Below are 23,854 nucleotides of genomic sequence, written 5' to 3'. Positions count from 1 at the left end.
CATCTACACTGCAATGCTACCTGAGCATTCCAAAATAGCTATCCTGTGTCTTCACAGCAAGCCCATTATTTCCAGCTCACTATTCTGATGTCCCTGTAAGACTCATTCTATGAAGAGTAAGGGACGTTTCGGAAGAGCACTTTTTTCAAATGACAAAATAAGCTCTTTCAAAATAGCATCAAAATAAGATACACAATTTCATTGCTTAAATTGTGCTTCTTATTTTGAGTTATGGTGTTGTGTAGACACACCCCAAAGGCACGTCTTCACAGCAGGGCTAAAGTCCCTAAGGTATGCAACTTCAGCTACATCAATTGCTTAGCTTAAGTCGAAGTTGCTTAATTCAGCTTTTGGTGCTGTCTACACAGCAGGAGGTAGAAGTAAGTTTTTCCGTTAAAAGTATTTCCGCAAGTAAGAAATGCAAACGCAAACGATACCTATTTCAGAACATAGTCCAATGTCTCTTAGCCACCCACATAAATCCTTCACCCACCAGGGGACAACGACGAGCTTGATGGTCTTAAAAGTCCATCTTGGTCACAGAGCCCAGGCTAAGTTTGCTACCACTGACCAGGTGACCACCATTTTGCCCCACCGTGGTCAGCAACTTAAAAGCCACAGAAATCAAGTTAGCCCTTATCATGGGGATCATGTGTGTTGTTGAAGATGCTCTGAAGTCCTTCCTTTCCTCACTGTGGCAGGTTAATAGGCGACAGAATTTGCTCTATGTGGAACAAATCAAGGCAGGATAAATTGTTTACAGGGCTGGTAAAGTACAGTAATTCCTCATTTAACACGTGCTCACTTAACATGTGTTCGCAATAGCACAATTTTTTTTTAAGGGAACATTTTTTGAATTACACGACCCTCCCCGGAATAACACGATTTCCCCAGCCGGCCCATTGCTGGCAGCTGCGCGGGGCTTCCCCGCCTCCCTTCAAAGCAGCAGAGGGTTCGCTGCTTGCTGTGCTGTTCCCCAGTGACCGCTCCTTGCTGGATTCAGTGTGGGTCCCAGCAGACCTGTCACAGGGGCATACTCCCAACCCACTCCCCTTCCCCTCTCCTCTCCTCCCCAGAGCCAAATACCTCCCCTCCCTGCTGTAACCCAGTCCCCTTTCTCCCCTAACCTTATGTCCCAGTCCCAACAGACACCACCGCTTAAAACGCAACCCCCACCTTTTCCATTCTTTTCAATGGGAAAATTGACCCCCGCATAACACGTCTTCACTTACCAGGATCATTTTCTGAAACATATCTACAGGGTTAAATGAGGAATTACAGTATTGAAAAAGACAAACTAGCAGAGGATGGTTTCGATCCATCGACCTCTGGGTTATGGGCCCAGCACGCTTCCGCTGCGCCACTCTGCTGACAGGCTAGAAAGCAGCATGACCAGTTCACAGGGAGTGCTTGCTCAGTGTCATGCAGAGAGCTGCCGCCAGGGGATTTTCAGAGCTCTACAGGGAGGCGATTGTCCGCGTGTCCCTGGATCTGAACAGGAATCTGCTCCCTGCGCTCTTCGCTGCCTTCTCCCTCGACAGAACCGGCCCGTGCCCTGGGCTTTCCACTTGCTAGGACCCACCCCGCCCCTGCCCCCTCTCCGGGCTGGCTCCCCCACGTATCCCAACAGCCGCCTCCCTCCCCCAGGGGCAGGGCTAAGGCTGGAGACTGAGCCGCCTGGCAGCCCTTTTATGAGCGCAGCGGAGCCGCGGCCGGGAGCCCTGCGCTGGTCGATTCCAGCCCTGCAGCCCGCAGCGCGCCTGGGGGGCTCAGACACGCGTGGGGCGGACACGCTCCGGGTGGAAGGGGTCCAGGCTGCCTGGGCTGCCCCCTGTCGGCTCCCCGCGGCCGGAGACTGGCTGCTCTGCCGGGGGCTGCAGGAGGGGGTCGAAATGGAGGTGGGGCAGTCTGAAGTGGGTTGCTTGGGAGCAGGGTGAATCCCAGAAATGTGGGGAGCTGGGGCCTGGCCTCGACTCGTCCCATCACTTCATCCTGGGATCTTGGGTTGTCTCTGGAAAAGCTGGTCCCCCTTTCACCACCGCCTCCGGGGCTCAGCCCCACGGAGCCTGCCGGGGAGTTTGCAGCTCCAGATGGGCCCAGAAATCTGTCAGCTGGGAGGTTGTTTGCAGCAGCTTGTAACTCCCCCTCCCCCCGACTTCTTCCAGGGGCCCCCACGAGATCATGGGACCTCTTCTCTGCAAAAAGCAGCCAAAGCCGCAGTGCAGCGGCAAAGCGAGGAGCTGCTGGTAGGTGCCAGGGCCCTCTGCCCCCCAGGTTAGCCTGGGGTCACAGTGCCTGAGTGTGGTGGTGAATGCAGGGCCCAGCCTGCTGGCCTCAACCAGGAAACTGCCCCACTGGGGCCCAGGGAGCTTAGGTCTGAGAAGTAGTAGGGCTGGGGGGCTGGTTTGCAGCACCCCAGGTTTTGCATCTAGTGTCCCAGCCCCATGTCCCCACCGCCTGGTGTCCTGGTGCTGGCCCTGGATCCCTCTCAGCTGCTGGTCCCAGGGCTTCTGTTGCTGGCCCCAAGGTCACTGCTGCAGGCTCCAAGCAAGGGTCCTGGGGGCTCTGCTTAGCCACCAGCCTTGCACCCGGGGGCTGGGGCGGGGGTGCCTGTTCAGCTGCCAGCCCTGGGTCTCCACCATTGGCCTGGGGATTCCAGCTGTTGACCCCACCTCTGAGGGGCATGGACAGTGGTAAGGGGGGTGCAACTCAGCACCCCCATGCCAAAGATTGTTTCAGCACCACTGCCAGGGAGAGAGCAGGGCCAGCCTCACATGGAGCCCTTAGGGTGCAGGAGGCAGCTGGGCAGGAGAGGGTCAGTCTGTGTGAGCCCAGAGTCCCAGCCCACCGGCTGTCTGGGTGCCCCAGTGACGGGGGAGCCTTTCTAACTCCTGGGGCACCTGGGGTGGAAGGGGAGGGAATGTGGGCTGCAGAGCTGGAAGGTTTGGCTCAGGGCAAGTTGGTGAGGATTTGGGGGGACTAATCCCTCCTGTGGGCAGTGTACAGCTCACCCCTACCCGATCCCTTCACTCTTCCTGGCCCAAATACATGTCCCATCCCCCATCCCAAGAGCTGGGCGGTGCATTTATGGCCCTCCCCTGTTACTGACCTGCCCTCTCCCTGCGGTGGCAGAACCGGACGGAAGCCGAGCCGCAGAAGCTGGTCGGGGCATGGAAGGCCCTGCGAGGGTTTCTGGAGGAGCAGGAGCAGCTGCTGTTGTCCCGGCTGGAAGAGCTGGAGCGAGCCATTGTCCAGAGGTGGGATGAGGGTGTCTGCAGACTGACTGGGGAGATTTCTCTGCTTGAGGAGAGGGGAGGAGAGAAGGGGCAGCAGCCACCGAGCCAGGCCTGCAGATCAGGCTGTTGTTGCAATGATCATGCACAGTGATTTTATGGGGGTTCTCAGTCCTAGGCCCCACAGTACTTTGCAGAACTGGGCCGGGGGCATTATCCCTGTGGGACAAGGGGACAGTGAGGCAGGGGGTGGGGCAGAGCCCTTCCTGATGTCACACACTGAGTCTGTGGCAGGTTCTTGGGAGGCCAAGACCTTTTCCCCTGCCCTGTTAATGTCTGGCTGCATTTGCACTTGGAGTGTGAAATCTTCTCCCCCACCATGCAGAGGCCCCGAGTCAGGCCTAAGGTCCCATTAACCCTGGGTTAATGGGTTACTAGAGTTAAGGGGCTTGTGGGTCTCTTAACACTGGGGGAATTTGACTGTCCTTGCAGAAAAATATTTTGTGTTTTTAAGGTGCTCTCAGTGGTGTCCTCCCAGCAGGTGATGTCCCTCTAACTCTGGCCATTCACGTGCAGAATTTTCTGTCCATGTGTGGAATAATTGTATGTGTGCCAAGACATGTGTGAATGTGCACCACCAGAAGAACCACAAACCTAGCTCCAGGACCATCATTGCCTCAGGCTACAAGCCTCAGAACCAGGATTCCTGGAGTTTGGAGGTTTCCAGGATTGGGGATCAGGTCCATTTCTCTCTCACACACACACCCCTTTCTGCAGCAGGGCGGACAGGCTGTTTCGGGAACTGAAGCTGAGCTTTGTGGAGCTGGAGCAGAGTCTAACAAGAGCCAACCTACAGGAGGTGCTGCTGGGATTCAGAGGTGAATGGGAGCAGAATCATCCCATCCATAGGACCGTTCAGTACAGCTGACCCAAGCCTCGTGCTTTGGGAGTCTGGGGGGTGAGTCTCCTCTGGCAAGGGCAACGCTGGCCCTGGGGCACAGTCAGGGACTCTAGTGATGTCACTGATCCCGGGCTCCATCTCTCTGCCCCCAGCTCATTGGGTCACCCTTCCTCATGGAGTAGCCCTGTGGGGCTGGGGCTGGCTGCAGCGGATGCACTGGTGGCCTGTTTGTGTCACAGCAGTTAAGTGGCACATGAGTCTATTTTCAGTGGCACGCAGGGTGGGAGCTCCGCTCCACCCCTCCTCCCCCACGCAGCGGGGAGCCTGCGCTGCCACTTGAGCTTCGAGGCCGGCACGCAGCCACAGCACCAGCTCTGGGGGCCGGCAGAGAGACTGCTGATGGGGCTGTGCACCAGCAGCTGGTGCTCTACCCCTTCTCGGCCTACCCAACTCCGTTGCAGCAGTGATCTGGGGGAAGCAGCAATGAGCCGGGGGAAGCAGATGAGCTGCTGCTGCTGGTGGTGGGTGAGTGGGGATCAGCCAGGCAACCTCCTTCAGTGGCCAGGGTTTCGGCCACATGGCTACTCCTCCAGTAGTGGCCCCGATAGGGGCTGTGAGCTGGCCTGCAGGGCTGATGCCCCGGCAGCAGGGCCAGGGCTGCGTGCTGCTTTGTTGGCTGCTGTGCTGGCTGGAGCAGCAGTTACGGCAGCAGGACCAGGGCAGCTGTGTTGCCCAGCCAGCAGCGGGGCTGAAGGTGTCAGCAGCAGGGAGGGGTCGGCAGGCTGAGGGGGTCAGTGGCAGGGGATCATAGTTCCCTCTAAGCTGCACAGCTGCAAGACCGCACACCTGTTTTTTAAGCTCTGCTCAGAAGTTCAAAGCTCCTGCACAGGCAGGGAGCTCAGCTGATTGGCAGGGGGCAGGGCACTGTCTTGCTGAGCAAGCAGCTAAAGGGAGCTGCTCCACGCTTGAAATGAAGCAGCTCCCAAGAGCAAGTAATAAAAAGCAAGACAAGGAGAGAATAAGTGGCTAAGCAGGGGGAGGAGGAGTGGGGGAGTGGGGCAGTGGGTAATTGGGAGGTAGAGTCAGAGGGGATGGGGGTTAGGAGAATCCCTTGTGCGTTGGAGAGAGAGGCAGAAACTCAGCACTCTCAAGCTTCCTGGGAAGAGGGAGGTAATGGGCTGACTGCATGGGGAAGGTGGGGGAAAGATGGGGTGGATGGGTGCTGACATTGGGGTGAGGTGGAGGCAGGGAAGTAGTTTGTGCTGTGAGGTGAGGGAGGTGTGGATAATTTGTCTTTTAGCTGGGAGTTGGACAGGACAGACTACTGGTGCCTGCTACTTTGAGAAGCAGGATTTTATCCCAGCATCCACCTGGGCTGAGGGGGGCAGATTGCACAGGGGCAGGTGGGAGAGAGACTATTATTGACTTTTAAAAGTATCAATGGCACGCAGACCCGTAAATAGAAGTGAATACGTTACATTTTGGCACGCCACTTCTGAAAGGTCGCTGACCCCTGAGTTAGATTAATAACCCGGGAGAACCTCCCCACAATCGTGAGAGCCTGAATTCTCACCTCTCCTATCCTCCCTTTCCTCTAGAGATGCTGCACCTGGAGCTGGGGAGCAACACAGTTACGTGTATGGCTCTTAGGAGTCTAGGGAGATTTCAAACCAATCCGTGTGTTAGCATCACATGGCTGGTGCCCTCCCATTATCCTCCTCAACAGTTACCCTTGCCCATACCCCATGCTGCAGGGGAAGATGGAAACCCACTTCCCGTAGGTTGCTGCCAGTCTTGCCCAGGGGAAAATTACTTCCACATTTCACTTGTGATGATCAATTAGACTCTGAATATGGGAGCAAGAACCAGCCAGCCAAGCTCCTGGCTATGTCTACATTACGGGGCTTTATTGGAAAAAGGTACGCAAATTGTGCTCTGCAATTTGCATACCTTTTTCCGATAGTTTTTTCGGAAGAGGTTTTTCTGAAATTTGGCCCATCTACATTGGGCTGAATTTTGGAAAAAAAAACCTCTTTTGGAAGAGCCCTTCTTCCTCGTGGGAGGGGGAAGACAGGGCTTCCGAAAGAGTGCGTCTGCTTTTCCGCCAAAAAAAAAACCAAAAAACAAAAAACACAACACCAGAAGAGCAGATGTGTACCATGAATGTGGTGGAGTTTTTCTAGGATACCTCTCCCGGAAAAACCCGGTAGCCTAGACATAGCCACTGACAGAGAGACAGCGATCAGTTGTATGTCACAGGACTGCTTTACCCCATCCAGTGTTGTCTTCTTCTGAAGCTTAGGAATGGTCACAGCTGAAGGAGATTTTTAAAAATCTCAAAATACACTGGCAGGAGTCCCTTCCTGTCCCCTGCCAGTTGTGGCTGAAACCCTAAAGCATGAGGGTGAGGAATGTTCTACATGGAATGGAAGTGTGCCCCAGGGTGGCTGAGCCCTTCCCCCCACCATCACCAACCATCTTCACACAGTGACACTCATACATTTGTCCAGCTTGCTCTTAAATGCAGTTATTTGCCCCCTCACAACCTCCAGAACCTCACCCCTCTGATGGTTAGAAACCTAATTTCCAGCCTGAAGTTGTTCAGGGCAACTTTACAGACACTTGTTCTTGGGCCAGTCTGGCCCTTTTGCTTCAATAGCTTTTCAGCCTCCTGAATATATACCCCTCCCCCAAGCAACATTTTTTTTTAGCTACCCCAAACAAGCCACACTCTGCCAGTCTCCTCTTGTAGAACAGACCTTCCATTACCTAGTGGCTCTTCTCTGCAGCTCTTCCAGTTTACAGTTCTCTTTCTGGACCATGGGTGACCAGGGGTGGGCGAGATTCTGCGGCCTGCGCTGTGCAGGGGGTCAGACTAGATGATCATAATGGTCCCTTCTGACCTTAAAGTCTATGAGTCTATGAGCTGCACACAGTTTCCCAGATGACATGTTGCCGGTGCCCTGTACAATGTAGGGATGTAATAGTGTAGTTGATTAACTGATAAGCAAAAGCTTATAGGTTAATGCTATAGACTACACACATTTCCCTCTCCCTGCCCTTGGCAGTAAATTTTTTAGCAGCCTGGCTCAGTTCTGGCTCACACTCGGTCCAGGAGCTCAGACCCCCACTTAGACAGGGGCTGCTGCCACCCCACGCTGCTGCCTCTTTATCAGAAGCAGCAGCACTGGGCAACAGGCAGCCTGTCCACAAGGGGAACTGGCTCCCCTCATGGACCAGCTCCCACCTGGCACCCTGCACTGCTATCTCTGATGCAGTGCCTGCCAGCCCCACCCTTGGACAATAGAATGGTCGACTAACCGATAAAAATTCATGAGGTTACGCAACTATTCAGTTAACCGATATTTAACATCACTAATTCAGGTCCTTCTCATGGGGTTGCTAGTAACAAATTAGGTAATGAGTTGTGGAGAGACACAAAGGGGACAACCAGTGTTGGGGGAAACATAACCCTCCCATGTGACTAATCCCCACCTCCACACTATCCCTGCCCTTCCCCATCCATCCCACATTTCCTGGTGGGGGGCTCTGACCTCTTCATTTAACTTCAGACCTAGAAGCAGGAAGTAGGGCTGTAGGAGGTGAGGGATGCTGCAGCACCCTCAAGATCTGGGCATCCCAGCCACCTGCCCCTCCTACCCAGGTTTCCAGCCACCAGCTGGGCCTACTGTTCTGCACACAATGTTTTAAAATTCTGCCAATTCTGTCAAAAAATGTGGAGTGACCGGCACAGCAGAGGAGAACACAGACTACTGGCTGCATGGTGCTGGGTGACTTTTCTCTCAGTAAGATACAGCCAGCCTCCTTGAGATGAACAAAACTGCTGAGAAGTGGTTTTTGCACACTTCATCAACAGGAAACATTTCAAAGCTCTTTTTCCTCTCCTGTGTGTTAGAATGAACTCTTTCTTTAGGGAAGATGTGAACAAATTGGAGAAGGTCCAGAGAAGAGCAACAACAATGATGAAAAGTCTAGAAAACAAGACCTGCCAGGGAAGATTGAAAGAACTGAGGGTGTGTCTTGAGTTTGTTCAGGAAAAGAGAAGACTGAGAGGGAACACGATAACAGCTTCCAAGTGCCTAAAAGGTTGTGACAAGGAAGGAGAATAATTATTCTCCTTAACCTCTAAGGATAGGACAAGAAACAATGGGCTTAAACTGCAGCAAGGGAAGTTTAGGTTAGACATTCTTAGGTGTCCTAGGTGCCAGGGTGGTTAAGTGCTGGAATAAATTGTCCAAGGAGGTTGTGAAATCTCTGTTACTGGAGTTTTTAAGAGCAGGCTAGACACACACCTGTCAAGGATGGTTTAAATTGTGCTTGTGTTTGTGTTTATTAAAGATTGAATCTAAGCATGGTAGAGAACAATACAAAAACCGAAACTCCATTGTGAACAAGCACAAAATCAGAAATGACATTGGAAATGGAAAACAAGCAAGAGATATAAATGCAAGCAATGTTCCAGTTCTGATCCCTGAACACAGAGTCTAAACTACCCATGAAAATCCTCTCCCCACTAGGGCTATGTCTATACTCGCAGCTTCTTGCTCAAGTACGGCCGTTCTTGTGCAAGAATCCGCAGCGCGTCCACACTGCCCGCCCGCTCTTGCGCAAGGAAATGTACAGTACGGCATGGTAAGAGAGGGCTTCTTCTGCAAGCGCTATGCTCTTTTTGATCAGGTGTAAGCTGTCTTGCACAGGAGCTCTTGCACAAGAGGGCAGTGTGAATGCTTGGCAGGGATTTCTTGTGCAAGAAACCCCTATGGCTAAAATGGCCATCAGAACTTTCTTGCGCAAGAGAGCATCCACACTGCCATGGGCGCTCTTGCGCAAAAGCACAGCTCGCACATGGCAGTGTGGACGTTTTCTTGCACAAGACTTCTTGCACAAGAAGCCTTGCGCAATATGTTCTTGCACAAGAAGCTGCCGGTATAGACATAGCCCAGGGGACTTGGTCCCAGAGCCCAGCCATGCCCACCGCAACTCAGCTGGTGACCCAGGGGTTTGTTCCTGCTTGGCCCTGCTATGTGTCAATTCAAGACCTCTGTCCCAGCAACAGAGAAGTGAGCATCCTACAGGTGCACAATATAATTTCCAAAGCCAGTTTTGCCAAGTGAAATGCAAACCCGGAGTCTCTTAAACCAACCAGGGAATGGAGCTCACTGCTTATTGTCTTATTGGCAGGTGGAAGATGTTAACACTATGAATAGTTTGGGGACAAACCAGGGCTCTCTGGGATAGAATCATAGAATCCTTTTACACTAGAACTGGAAGGGACCTTGAGAGGTCATCGAGTCCAGTCCCCCGCCCTCACGACAGGACCAAGGACTGTCTAGATCATCCCTGACAGGTGTCTGTCCAGCCTGCTCTGAAATATCTCCAGTGATGGAGATTCCACAACCCCCCTTAAGTAATTTATTCCAGTGTTTCACCACCCTGACATGTCTAACCTAAACCTTCCTTGCTGCAGTTTAAGCCCATTGCTTCTTGTCCTAGCCCCAGAAGCCAAGGAGAACAAATTTTCTCCCTCCTCTTTATAGCACCCTTTTAGATACTTGAAAACCACTATCATGTCCCCTCTCAGTCTTCTCTTTTCTAAACTAAACAAGCCCAGTTCTTTCAGTCTTCCCTCATAGCTCCTATAGCATAGCTGGGATGTATGCAAAGATGTGACTGTAGGTAGCCAGGGAAATCTGCAGGGTTTACAGCACATGCTGCACGGGTCCTGGCCGTCCAGGACTGTATTTATCAGCCTCCTTTCTGACAAACTGACCGCAGGCAGTTCAGTCAGTGACAGCTCCCTCGTACGCCCGGAGCCATAGTTGGCAGGGAAATCCGGTGCCTGCAAAGCGACACATTGCACCAGATTCGCATGTGCTCCCCCCTTTCGCCCACCCCACGGGAAGCTCCTGCCCCCTTCGCTGCCAGAGCCCGAGTCTCCTCCGGGCTATGGGGGTTCCCTGGCCGGGGCTGGATCCCTCGCGTGTCCCAGCCCCCCACGAGGGGCAGGGCCAGGCCCAGGAAGGGACCGCCCCTTCCTGCCGCCCCAACCCGGCAGCTCTTTGTGCGCGCAGCGGAGCCATGGCCGGGACCGGGATCCCCGCGCGGGGGCGGCTCCAGCCCTGCAGCCCGCGGCGCAGCGCGGTGGGCCCGGGGGCAGCGCGGGGCGGGCAGGGCCCGGGGGGCGCAGACACGCGTGGGGGCGGACACGCTCCCGCCGGGCCCGGCTGCCCCCGGTCCGGCTCCCCGCGGCCGGAGAGGGGCTGCCCGGCTGGGGCTGCGTGGGGCGAGGGTCACGGCTGGGGTAGCCCCTGCGGCGGGGCCGGGGGCTGCAGGAGGGGCCGGTTCGGCTGCGGAACTCGGAGCCCAGGCTGGCGCTGGGACAGCGGGGGTGGGGTGTCAGAGCCGGGCTGAGGGGTGCAGGGAACGGCGGGGTTGGTGGGGGCAGAGCTGGGGGTTGGGACATAGCCAGTGGGGGGTCTCGGTTCAGATCTGGCCCTTTGGGGGCGAGGTTGGCTGCTTGGGATGTGGGCAGCGGAGGTGACAGCGGAGACTTTTGTGCAGGGCTCCAGCCAGTGCTGCGGCAGAAGGCAGCAGGGAGCTAGTTAAAGGGCTGGCGAAGACCCAGGTGGCAATAGGACAGTACTGTACCTAGGCGAATTTGTAAGTTACTTTCGCTGCTGGGGGCAAGCCAGGGCCTGTTTGGAGCTGGGGGGCTGGCAGCACCCAGCCACTTCCCCACAAGGCCCTGCATTTCCCCTGGAAAACCTAGTCCCCCTTTCACCAGCTCCTCCTGCATTATCCTGGGTGATGCTGAACTAGACCAGGGTGTGACCACCCCATCCTCCTTGAATTCAAGGAATTCTCAATCCTTGAGGAGATTCATGGCACTATTATGGTCCCAGAGCTATCAGGGCCTAGAAACTAGAGTCCATAGGGTCTCCCTTATGCATGGGGCAGTAAGGCCCAACAGCCATAGCCAAGGACAACCCATTGCCACCTAGGGGTGGAAGGCAGCCTGGACAGGGTACCCAGGTTCTCCCCACTGTTCTAAGTTCCAGTCCAAGGTCCTGTGAGTGGTGAAAGTCTCAGTCACTTTGGCTACGTCTACACTGGCACCAGTTTTCCGTTATAAGTATTTCCGGAAAAAGCACGTCTACATTGGCAGGATGCTTTTCCGGAAAAGTGTCCATGGCCAATGTAGACGCGCTTTTCCGGAAAAAAGCCCCAATCGTCATTTTCGCGATCGGGGCTTTTTTGTGGAAAAGACTACTGTGCTGTCTACACTGGCCCTTTTCCGGAACAGTTTTTCCGGAAAAGGACTTTTGCCCGAACAGGAGCAGCATAGTTTTTCCGGAAAAACACTGACAATTTTACAGTAGATCGTCATTGCTTTTCCAGAAAAGCAAGCGGCCAGTGTAGACAGCTCGCAGCTTATTCCGGAAAAGCAGCTGCTTTTCCGGAATAAGTGGCCCAGTGTAGACACAGCCTTTCTGTCATGTCCCTTGTAGTTATGGTCTGGGTCTGCATGTGGTCCTGGCACCTGCTGTCAAGGGCTCTGGTGCTAGAGCCTGCAGAGAACATTCTTTCTCTTCAGCTGTCAGCCCAGACTGAGTTAAGCTGCTGCCTTTTATATGCCTGCTACTTTTGGAGCATGCCCAGTAGGACATGGTGGGTGTGGCTTCCATAGCCGGTGCTGCAGAGTTCACCCAACCCAGTCTAGTGGGGGGACAGATGCAGGAGGGTTGATTGCAAATCATCTGAATTCCAGGGACTGTGCAGGTATTTGTGGGGCAGGATGGGCCCTGAAATCCAGCAGCTGGGAGGTTGTTTGCAGCAACTTGTAAACCCCTCCCCCCATCCCTTGCTTCTTCCAGGAGCCCCTACAAGAACATCTGGCCCCTCTGAGAAAAGAGAGAGAAGCAGCCAAAGCTGAGGTGCAGTGGCAAAGCGAGGAGCTGCTGGTAGGTGCCTGGAGCCCTCCTGCCCCACAGGTTAGCCTGGGGTCACAGTGCCCTGAGTGTCTGGTGAATGCAGGGCCCAGCCTGCTGGCCTCAGCCAGGGACCTGTCCCCACTGGGACCCAGGGAGAGGGCAGGGCTAGTCACGTGGTGCCCTTCAGGTGCGGGAGGTGGCTGGGCAGGAGAGGGTCAGTCTGTGTGAGCCTAGAGCCCTTGCCTATGGGCTGTTTGGGTGTCACAGGGACAGGGAGCGTTTCTAGCACCTGGAGAGGGGAGGAAGGAGAAAATGTGTGGGCTGCAAAGCTGGAGGGCTTGACTTGGGGCAAGCTGGTGAGAATTTGGGGAGATCAGTCTCTCTAGTTAGCAATGAACCGCTCACCTCTGCCTCGATCCCTTCACCCTTCCAGGCCTAAATATATGTCCCATTCCCCAACGCAAGTGATCCTGTGCTCTGGCAAATGACCCCCCACCCACCACTACCAGGGGGTGGTGTTCTCTGTAAGCTGTGTGGCTGCGCAGGAGAGATGCCAATGCCGCCCCATGGATTTGCAGAGAGCCTGTGCCCAGGTTTTGTGTTTCTCCTGGTGCTGCACATTTGCACGTGCTTTGGTGCACATAAAAGAAATTCAGAAGCAGCGAATAGTCCTGCAACGCCTTAGAGACTCACAAGAAATGTAGTCTCATGAGCTTTCATGGGCACAACCCACAAAGTTCATGATGCATGGGATTAGCGGGAACATTGCTGTGGGCGGTGCATTTATGGCTCTCCCCGGTTACTGACTCGCCCTCTCCCTGTGGTGGCAGAACCGGACGGAAGCCGAGCGGCAGAAGCTGGTCGGGGCATGGAAGGCCCTGCAAGGGTTTCTGGAGGAGCAAGTGCAGCTGCTGCTGTCCGGGCTGGAAGAGCTGGAGCGAGCCATTGTCCAGAGGCGGGATGAGAGGTTCTGCAGACTGTTCTGGGAAACTTCCCTGCTCAGAGAGAGGGGAGGAGAGAAGGGGCAGCAGCCGCTGAGCCAGCCCCTGCAGGTCAGGCTGTTGTTGCAATGATCACATGCAATGTTTCTATGGGGGGTTCTCAGCTCTAGGCCCCACAGCACTTTGCAGAACTGGGCTGGGGCCCCGTGGGACAAGAGAGGAGTGAGGCAGAGGTAGGGGCAGAGCCCTCCCCGAGATTACACAATGAGTCTGTGGCAGAGCCTAGGATGGGACGTGGGTGCTGCAAGGCCAAGACTTTCTCCCCTGCTCTGCAAATCTCCGGCTGCATTTGCACTTGGAGGGTGAAATCCCCTCCCCCACCATACAGAAGCCCCGAGTCAGGCCTAAGGCCCCGCTCACCCTGGGTTAATGGGTTACTGCAGTCGGGGGCCTTGTGGGGTCTCAGCACTGGAGGGAATTCGACTGTCAAGGCAGAGAAACATTGTTTTCCTTTGATGTGCCTGGGGAGAAACTTCCCCCTGTGGCCACCTCCTCACAGGGCTGGCTGGGGCTGTGGAGAGCAGCTGTCCCCATGGAGGGGAGGGGGAGATGGCAGCCACTCTCAGAACAAGACCCCCAGTGTTGGAAATTCCCCAAGTGCCAGAGGCTCCAGTGGGGATTCCCCTGCGGGGCAGGAGGGTCCCAGCCTGGGACAAGGCCTCTGACTGCCTCTTCTGTCTCCCTCTCTAGGGCACTGGCAGTGCTGGGGGCAGGTAAGTCCTGGTCTCTTTTCACTCCCCCTCATGCTGTGTTAGGTCTGGTAACTGCCCTGAATGTGCAGCTGCCCCCTGCCCGTGCAGTGTGACACGCTGGCTCGGAGCCTGGGATCTGTCTCCCCTAGTGGCTGCCTCAGCACAGGGCAGGGCCTGGCCTTATCGGACAGCTAATGAGGTCCCACCAGGGCGGTCAGGCACATGGGCCACAAGCCAGACCCAGCCTGCCTGGTGTATTTATGTGGCCCCATCCCGTGTTCAGAGCCTGCAGGCTCTCGGTTCACATCGTTTTAAAAGTAGGTTTCTAGCTCTCCTGCTTACAGAGCAACCCTCCCAAATAGACACAGAGACAACATTGCCTTCCTGAGTCTGCCAGCAGCCTGGAACGGCAGCTCAGAGTGGCGCGAAGGCCTCTCTTCTCTGAACTGAAATGACAACATTTCAGTATCAACATTCAGTATCCCATGGGGAGTCCCTGGCGTGGAGTGAGAGAGGGTGGGAGTGAAGCCCTGGAGGGCTGCGAATGAGGGATTGTAAGGGGGGAAGGGAAGAGGAGAGTCTAAAGGACAAGGAAGCAAGAAAGCAAAATGGGAAAGGAAATAGGAGGAGCCACAAGTTGGGGGGGAGGGGGCTGTTTTCCCACGCAGAGATACTGCGACAGTAAAGGACTTAACAAATAACATTTTATTTCCCGTACAAAGGGCGGAGTCTCCATTCATGGGTGTCCCACAGCAAGCAGTGAGTCTGCACTGGGAATGAAGCAGGGCACTGAACCCTAAGTCGATGCCCTGAGCCAGTGACTGTAGCGGATGGTGCAATCCGGCGTCCTCTCCCAAATGAGTCAGACACCCCTGGGTTACTGCATGAGCTGAAGGTCGCAGGGTTTTGGTGTTCACGGGCTCACGTTCATTCCCTGCTGAAGAGTTGGTCTCTGTCTGTGTCCGCCTAGAGCATTTTGGGACACACCCACTCTTTGGGCTGTGTCCCTTCCTTTTCCAGGTACTTGGTGCCTCTTGCTACTGGAACACCCCAGCGTGGGAGATGGCTCAGCTCCCCACAGAACCAGAGCATCCCAGAGAAAGCTCCTGAACCCATTTCCATTCCTTGCCCCAGTGTTTCCCCCATGTCCCGTCTCTCTGGGCCCATGGAGGCAGCTGGCCCACCAGAATAGAGACCCTCTCAGGCTACACACCTTAGATCCATGTTTGCTGGAGTTTGGGGGTTACTGGGCTCAGGGACCAGGCCCATTTCTAACCCCTCCTTTCTGCAGCAGGGAGGATGGGACGCTTTGGGAGGCAGAGCCGGAGCCGGGCTTTGCGGAGCTGGAGCAGAGACTCAGCGATTTCTCTCTGACAAGCGCCCGCCTGCAGGAGGTGCTGCTGGGATTCAGAGGTGAATGGGAGTCTGGGGGCGGTGTCTCTTCTGGTGAGAGCGACCCTGGCCCTGGGTGGAGTCAGGGACTCTAGTGATGTCACTGACCCTGGGCTCCATCTCACACTTCCCCATTGAGTAGCCCTGTGGGGCTGGGGCTGGCTGCAGCGGCTGCACTATCAGCTTTGGGCTGTGTCACATCGTAGCTAACAGCAGTGACATTAATAAGCCAGGGGAGCCTCCCCGTGAGTGCGAGGCCTAAATTCTCACCTCTCCCATCCTCTCCTTCCCCTAGAGACCCTGCACCTGGAGCTGGGGAGTGACACAGGTACGTGTCTGGCTCTGATGGGCCCTGGGGAGATTCCAGACCAGTCGCCGTGTTAGTGACGGGGCATCATGGCCTCCAGCCCCCATGTGCACCCGGAGGCTGTGGAATGACGTGCAGCAGCGTGAGCCCCGCGGCTGATTCCTGCTTCCACATCTGACAGGGATTCCCAGTGAATCCAGATCCCAGGGGAGTGTGTCCCTTTGGGGAGAGGAACGGCGCCTGAGCAGTGGGGAATAGGGCGAGGCAAGGACGTAGTAAACGTACCCTGTCGTCTCTGAAAGCTTCAGCAAGGGACTGAAAATGGCCAGGTGGAGACATAAGAGGCTCATGGGCGGATCCCAGCTGTGCTGTGTGTAGACTGACTGGCTGAGTGAGGGGTCTGTGTGAAATTGCTGCCTGGCACAGCAGGGGTTAAAGAAAACCTGTAGGTTCAGCTAATCCTGCCCAGTTATACCTGTGACCAGGCTGGTCCCTAGGGGAATGCAGGACCTGGGACCCCTCCTCCATCCTAGGCCCCGCCCCTGTCTCTTCCTGCTCCTGCTCCTGCTCCACCCCCACCCCCCACTCCTGCTCTGCCCGCACGTCACTTCTTTTCCCAAGCCCCCTTTCCTGAGTGACATGGCCTGGGGGACTAGCGGGAGGCCTGGCGCTGGCAGCAGCTTACAGGGAACACAGCCCATCTCCCCCGTTCAGGGGTTGGACTGCACAAGGCCTGGGGCTGGGACTTGGTGGAGAAGCGAGGGCTCAGGCCCCCCTACCATTCTCTCTGACTGATCTAGCCACTAGACCACCCGCCCACCCAAGCCCCTGGGACAGGCTGGTGTACCACAGACAGGCTGGCTATGAATGCACATTTTGCATAAGAGGAAGCTGTTGTAGTACATGTTCATGATTCTCACACTCCTCACATTGGTATAAGCAGTGTTCCCTGTAAGCTGAGTGCTTAGGCAGCCACCCAGGGGAGATTCAAATGCTTCCCAGCTGATTAGCAGCGTGCCCTCAGCTAGCAACATGTGTTTCTACTGGTGGTGCACATCCACACATGGCTTGGTGCACATCATGCAATTTATTCCACACATGGATGGAAAAAATTAGAGGGAGCACTGGAAGAGAGTGTTATATAGTATGTGGACCAAGTCTGAACTGAGCAGCAAGTATGTGGAGCAAGTCTGAACCAGCGCATATGTGGACCAGCCTTAAGAAATATTAATTTCATTGCAATCCACCTTAATAAACTTGACTGTCTTTTGGCATCCCGGCTGTGATAGGGCCCTTTGCTTTCCAGTTTTTATTTTATTTAATTTTTTCTGGGGAATTCACCAGTATTTATTGCTCCAACAATAAAGATTCAGGTAGAAATCAGTGCAAAGAACTATTAATTGTTCTGGGTAAATATCAGGGTTTATTTTGGGGATGGGGGGAAAAATAGCAGATGAAGGGTTTGAATTTCATTCGTTAAGAACGTAAGAATGGCCATACTGGGTCAGACCAAAGGTCCATCTAGCCCAGTATCCTGTCTGCCAACAGTGGCCAATACCAGATGCTCCAGAGGGAGGGATCACAGCAGGTACTCCTCACGTGATCCTTCCCCTGTCTCCCACTTCCAGAGAAACAGAGGCCAGGGACACCAGTCCAACCCATCCTGGCTAATAGCCATTGATGGACCTAACGCCCATGAATCTATCTAGCTCTTTTTTGAATCCTGTTACAGTTCTAGTCTTTACCCCATCCTCTGGCAAGGGGTTCCACAGGTTGACTGTGCGCTAAGTGAAGAAAAACTTCCTTTTGTTTGTTATAAACAAACTGCTGCCTATTAATTTCATTTGGTGACCCCTAATTCTTATATTGTGGGAATAAGTAAATAACTTTTCCTTACTCACTTTTTCCACACCAGTCATGATTTTATAGACCTCTGTCATATCCCCCCTTAATCTCCTCTTTTCAAAGCTGAAAAGTCCAAGTCTTTTTGTAGTTTGCAGCAGAACTCAAACAAAACTCGAAACACAATGCTACAAAACCTAATTCCCAAATAAAACTTATCACTTGAATAAACGGTTGCAGATGTAGAACAAGTAGCCCATACATATTTGCATTTAATAACTGAGCCTCACCATTTGCAGCCCACTTGTGCAATTTTGTACTTTTTTCCTATTAGCCAGAATTGGCAGGGATGGTGTCCTGAGCATCTCTTTGCCAGATGCTGGAAATGGATGACAGGGGATGGCTCGCTCGATGACTCCCTGTTCTGTTCCTTCCCTTTGGGAACCCTAACCCTTTGGGGCACCTGGCATTGGCCACTGTCAGAAGACCAGCTACTGGGCTAGATGGACCTTTGGTCTGACCCAGTCTGGCCGTTCTTATGTTCTTAATTTTGCTTTTTTAAAACTTTGCAATACTCCCTAGAGTTCTGAAACATACTCTGATACACATTTCCGTTTCTTCCCATTTGAGGGTGTCAGATCTTCGAACAGTCTTTGGCTAAGAGCTTGAAATGTTCAGAGGCGCATGCACTTCAGAGCTTGCACACGTGTCCCTGTTTGTTAATTGTGTGTATCCTCTAGACTAACACACAGTCTTACTTCACCAGGCAGTTTTGCATATACCCACTGACTCATGTATGGTTGTAATACATGTCTCTCATGCAACGTGTTGTATTCTCTTAATAAGTCAAGTTATTGTTGTTATTTGAATTAAGGTTGTTAGTGACTAGTCTACTATCTGATAAGCAAATGCATATTGGATAGTCAAGTAGCCACTTGACTAGTCGCTTTCCTGCCCTGCACTTGCTGCCTCTTTCAGAGAGAGGCAGTGAGGCGGGGGAGGAGCAGGAGCCGGTGCTGGGTGGAATCAGCTTTAAGCCAGTTCCCCCAGCACCGTCTCCGCGAGGGGGCAGGGCAAACAGAGGCACAGCAGGGAAACAGTGCGAGTGGAGACTGCTTCAGTCCCTGCGGCCGGTTCCCACTGCTGGCGCTTCTGCTTTTGAAACGTACAAGAGCCCTCCGAGACTCTTGGGGTGAGCGGGGACTCAAGTGTGGACAGAGGCTGTGGGACTCAGTGCGAGTTGGGACCGAGCAGTCCTGACTCGCGCTGATCGCTGCGTCTCTGCATTTTCAATGTAGCAAGAGCCCAGCAGCGCTTAATACATTTAAAATGCAGAGCAGCAGTGCAGGTGGCTCCAGAGCCTGCGCCTGGAGCTACCTCCGCCGCAGCTCTGCACAGCAGCGCGTATCGATACAAGTTGTATTGACTGTACGATTAGCCAGATCATTGCATTTTAACAGCCTTAATCTGAATGATACAAGAGTAAGGTGAAAAATAAAAGAATAATACTCTTTGTAAAAAGCTGAGAAATGTTTCAGTCAATACTGGTTTAAACTGAAAATGAAGGGACATAGCTATTCGGCAGCCTGGAACTGTTCACAGTGTTTATATCACCGCCCGGAAGACTGACACCCGATCCATGGTTAGCAGAGAATCACAGAAGATTAGGATTGGAAAAGACCTCAGGAGGTCATCTAGGGTAGGTCTACACACCAGCGTTATTTGAGAATCCTGAAATAACATCGTCTATGTCTACACTACATGCAGTTATTTCAACATAACGTTGAAATAATGTCGAGCTGGAGGACTGCTTACTCCAACTCCTGGAACCCTCGTTTTACGAGGAACAAGGGAAGTTGGGGGACGAGTGCACTTCCTTGGACTTCCTGTTGTGTAGGCAGTGCCAAAAGCCAAAATAAGCTCTTTCGACTTCAGCTACGCAATTGACGTAGCTCAGGTTGTGTAGGTTAGTTTGGCTTCAGCCTGGCTGTGTGGACGTGCCCGTAGTCCAGTCCCGTGCTCAAAGCAGGACCAACCCTGACTAAATCATCCCAGCCAGGGCTGTGTCAAACCTGGCCTTAAAATCCTGTAGGGATGGAGATTCCAACACCTCCTTGGGCAGCCCATTCCAGTGCTTCACCCCCATCCTCGGGCAGGGCCGGACGGAGGCGAGCCGGGCAGCTGCCCAGGGTGCCAACCCACGGGGGGCACCTGATAGCAGCTGTAAGGGTCGCGTGGTGTCCCTTACAGCTGCCATCAGGAGCCGCGTGCCCGGATGCAGCAGCGCCAGCCCCATGGCACTGGACAGCAGCGCCCTTGCCCCCATGACTGTGGGGCCCTGCATGGCCCGGCGCACGTGCCAGCAGCGCTGGCTGGGCTGGGCAGTGCATGCGCTGTGCGCCCCGGGGGCAGGCCCTGGGCTGCGCGCCCGAGACCTCGGCCGGCGCGCGCATGCGCCCTGCACCCGGGGGCGGCGCCGCACGCTGGGCCCAGGGCACCAAAAGGGCTCGGGCCGGCCCAGTCCTCAGGAAATAGTTTTTTCTAATAGCCAACGTAGACCTCCCCCACTGCAACGTGAGATTGTTGCTCCTCGTTCTTTCAGAAAAGAAAGTCAAGTGGAGGCCTGCAGGAATAGACAATAACCAAGTCTGAGCCAGGAGGGGACAGAGAAACAGAGGAGAAGTAGGAGGGGAGAGAGGACCCAGTTCCGGTAGCAGCACAGGACGGGTTTGGCCTGGTCCCTACTTCTGTGTCATTCCCCCTCTGCTAGGGGAGGGTGCTGTGCTGGGGAACCACGTCAGGTTTCAGGGGTCTCCGTGGGCTTAGTCCTGGTGGCAGGGGCTGGGTGTGCACTACTGTGGCTGAGCACGGGCGTGGGAGTCTGGGCTGGCTCGGTGGAGAAAGCACCGGTGAGACTCGTGATGGGAAATGGCCTAAAGTCTGTTCTGAACTCATCTCCTGTCACCTTCTCTTCCTGACAGGCTGCAGAATTACATCCATGTGTCCCTCCCTCTTCTCCCAGCCTGGCCAGGGAAGGGAGATGGCGGCGGCCGAGCTGGCTCAGGTAGGGGTGCTGAGGAAATGCTGGTGGGTTCCTGCAGAAGCGAGCGGGACAGTGAACACACAGGGAGTGGAGCGACTGGGGAGGGTGGTCGGAGGCTGGGAGGGTGCAGGAAGGAGGGGATGAGGGGGACAAGGTGTGATGAACCTGCTGGGTCATGGTATGTCTGGGGCCCAGAGGTTAGGACTAGACCCTTGGAGGTTAAGTGGAGGCCTCATCCCCTGACATCCAGCTGCTGGCAAGGGGGAGGGTGTTGGATTTCCCACAAGGGGGCTCTCCCTGGACCCTGCTGGGGGCTCCATCTGCCTCTGGCAAATCAGTGTGTAATGGGAGTGAAATGGGATCTCTCTGTCTCCCCTCACGCTGGTGCTTCCTGGATGTGCTGAGCAGGTTGTGGCTGGGGCTCTAGTGACAGTGCCTGTTCCTACAGAAAAAGCGGGGCTGTGAGTGGGGCAGCAGGCAGGCCTGCCCAAAGGGTGTGCGGGGCCCAAGGCAGCAGGCTGAGCTGCACAGCCAGGTGGCTCCCAGCTGGGTTGGCAGGGCCGAGAGGTGGGCAGCGCGGGGCCCTGAATGCACGGAGCTGCGAGGCCCTGAATATGCGGGGCCCAAGGAGACCGCCTCGCTCGCCTAGCCCAAAGGCCGGGCCTGGCAGCAGGTGCTGAGTGTTGGGCTCTTGCTCTTTCAGGGGCTGGTGACCTTTGAGGAGGTGGCTGTGCATTTCACCAGGGCCGAGTGGGCTCTGCTGGACCCCGCTCAGAGAGCCCTCTACAGAGCCGTCATGCAGGAGAACTACGAGAACGTGACCTCGCTGGGTGAGTATTCCTGTCTCTCGGGCATTAGAAGGGGAAATGAAGCGATCAGGTTCATGTCATGCCCACAATGTACCCTTAACTCTGCCCTGTCTCAGCATCACCCCAACGTGTCCATGGCACACACAATAGCGCTCTGCCCACCCCGCTACAGAATACTCTGGGAACAGGGGACAGGAGCAGCATAGCACAAAGTCTGACAACATCTCTGTGCTAAGGCAGAACTTGGGTTTGGGTCGAGTGTTGCGATCAGAGCTTCAAACGCCTGGCCTGCGCCTGGCTACCCCGCTCTGACCATCTCAGTATTACCAGGGCTTTGCCCTTCCCCAAGGATTCCTTCGGCGTCATTGCGTTCACGTGCCCCTTTCCAAGCCCTGGAGGCGGCTAGCGTGTGTGCCCCCAGCAGGCCGACGGTGCTCTGAGGCAGCCTATAGCACTCAGTGCCGGACTGAAACATACATGGGCCTTCAAGCTTCACGTGCCCCTCCCTTCAAAGTACAGTCACAGCTCTGGCACGCTGCTCCCCTATCTAGTGACACTGCAGCTGAGCCAGTGCGCACAGCTGGAAGGCCTGCGGATCAATGCTGGTCTGCCCAGCTGTGGAACAGTGGCGCACAAACAACAGCACACTTTCCAGGCCGTCCTTACACACACACAGCTGCGGAGGGCATCCGAAATTTTGGGGCACTGCTGGTTCTTAATGTGAACCCACCCGCCTCTTCCTGTCCTTGTTGCGTGGCTCTGCTTCCTCCAGGGAGGGTCTAGTTAAAGTGGAAGTGCCAAAGCCGGCCGGAGCTACGAGCAGAACCCGTGAAAGAGCCATTCCAGTGGGAATGAAGCCATTTCTCGGGCAGTGGCCAACCCCAGGTAGAGCCTGTCAGTTGTATATACATCTTTTGTGTTAGGTGCTACAGAACCACTCGTTTTTTAAGTTCTGTTAGGTTACAGACTAACGGCTACCCCTCCGAGACTGGTGAATTCATTATGTTAGTTGACAGGATCTTAGTTTAAAATTTGCATTAAAAATATTTCATTAGTGTGTTGCTGAAGATCATAAAATCCCATCTCTAGAAAATTCCCCCTCTCCCCTCTCCCGGGCTGCTGTTAGGCAGAGGGGCACCAGTTTAATAGTAATGCATAGAGCCCCATAAATCCTAAGGGTGGCCCTGAGCATTCTCTTGTCTCTTCTTCCTATCTGTTATAGATTCATTGATTTTGTGACCCAACAGGACTATCCGGTCATCTGTTCTGATCTGCGTAAGACAGCAGTGGGCAGCCTAGGCTAGTGAGTGGAATGCAAGACTGTCGTAACCAGGATAGTCTCCCAGGAGAGGGCGGATTTGCTCACTGCGCTTGCATACCTAGAATTTGCCGGGGGAGGGAAGAGGGTGTCGATGGAACCGTAGCAGTGCTGGGATTGGATGTAGAGGCAGCACACCGTTCTCACAGTCAGTGTGTGTGCAGTCAGCAGGCACCTCACTTCATGTGCCCTCGCTTTGTGTGCATGTCACTTTAATGAGACCAGTATGAAAAAAACGACATGGTCAGAAAGCAGCGGGATCTGGCAACCCAATGCATGAGCAACGGTACACAAAGCTGCAGGTTGCCCACCATTGATATAAGACCTAAGAATTTCCTCCAGTTACTCTTGTACTGAGCTGGACACCTTGTGATGGACTAAATCATCTTTCGGCATCTAGGCTTGACTTGAAGACTCCAAGTGAAGGAGATGCACCCCCTTCCCTTGGTAGCTTGCAACCCCTTCCATCACCCTTACTGAACCACAGTTAGTAGCCAATGCCAGCTCCAAGCATTAGGGGGTAGAGTTACGGTTGTTTTGCAGCAGTGATGGATACTTTCACTGTGGTGAGGTATGGTATTGCCAACCTAACGTCTGTGCCGCTGTTGGTGGTGGCGCTGCCTTCAACCTGGATTCTGGGCTAGCAGATGTCACTCTCGGGCTATCCAGCTCTGAAGGCAATGCAGGAATAAGGGTAGCGATACCACAGCCTCCCTACAGTAGTTTTTCAACCCACCCTATGAGCAGCTTTTGGGTCGGGGCCCTCACGCTTCCACAACCATGAAATTCAAGGTTTCGATACCGGAGTGAACAATTCAAGGTTTTTAAGATGAGATGGCTATGAAATATGGTGGCTGTGAAATTTACCAACATGAACTGTGAAGTGGTAGGGCCCTAGATACAGGACTAAGAGACTCTTGGGAAAGGGGGGAGTGTGTGTCACCGGGTGGGACAGAGGGGAGGCTCAGAGGGAACTGGCCAAGGATCCTAGACTATTATTACCAAGTCCCTACAGAGCCGTCGCTGGTGTAGAGGCTACGCCCCACTCATATTACTGTCCCTTTCACTTTATCTGCATTTTCACACATGATCATTTTCACTCTGTTTTCTCCAGTGCGCAGTGCCCACCCTTCCACACACTGGCTTCTTCTCGGCCTCCTGTGGCTCCAGCCACCGTTTCTCAGGCCTCCCATCCCCCCCATCTATCAGATGGCCCCTTCTCTGGCAACAAGCGAGTGTTCTTGGCAATATCTTAGGTTGGGAGTGATTCTGGGGGCTTAGAAGATGGCCCTTCCGCCACCCTATCTGCAGCAGCCTCAGTCTCTCCAGGCTCTGAGAGTCAGTCCTGCCTGTGATCACAGGGC

At 54.4% G+C, this 23,854-nt stretch overlaps 1 protein-coding gene across 16 annotated transcripts in view; it reads left to right on the top strand.

Moving 5' to 3' along the window:
- Positions 1 to 10,140: 10,140 nt before the first annotated feature.
- The window catches only part of LOC102455421 (uncharacterized), a 34,656-nt gene continuing 20,942 nt past the window's right edge, over positions 10,141 to 23,854 (top strand). For 12 of the 16 annotated variants that reach the window (XR_012897421.1, XR_012897420.1, XR_012897426.1 and 9 more), the window contains exons 1-8: positions 10,141 to 10,296; positions 12,030 to 12,116; positions 12,917 to 13,138; positions 13,778 to 13,800; positions 15,071 to 15,192; positions 15,467 to 15,499; positions 20,302 to 20,384; positions 21,067 to 21,193. Coding sequence is in view for 9 of the 16 variants with exons in the window: in XM_075907134.1 (XP_075763249.1) it covers positions 10,234 to 10,296; positions 12,030 to 12,116; positions 12,917 to 13,138; positions 13,778 to 13,800; positions 15,071 to 15,192; positions 15,467 to 15,499; positions 20,302 to 20,384; positions 21,067 to 21,193 (760 nt within the window). In the remaining 7 variants the exon portion in view is untranslated. Of the gene's footprint in view, positions 10,297 to 12,029; positions 12,117 to 12,916; positions 13,139 to 13,777; positions 13,801 to 14,501; positions 15,193 to 15,466; positions 15,500 to 20,301; positions 20,385 to 21,066; positions 21,194 to 23,854 lie in introns of those variants that run through there. The other 4 variants (XM_075907138.1, XM_075907140.1, XM_075907139.1 and 1 more) reach the window with 4 other exon arrangements.

This window comes from Pelodiscus sinensis, chromosome 24, assembly GCF_049634645.1.
Source record: "Pelodiscus sinensis isolate JC-2024 chromosome 24, ASM4963464v1, whole genome shotgun sequence".
NCBI lineage: Eukaryota > Metazoa > Chordata > Testudines > Trionychidae > Pelodiscus > Pelodiscus sinensis.
The sequence above is the reverse complement of the archived record's forward strand: the minus strand, read 5'-3'. Positions and strand labels throughout refer to the sequence as shown.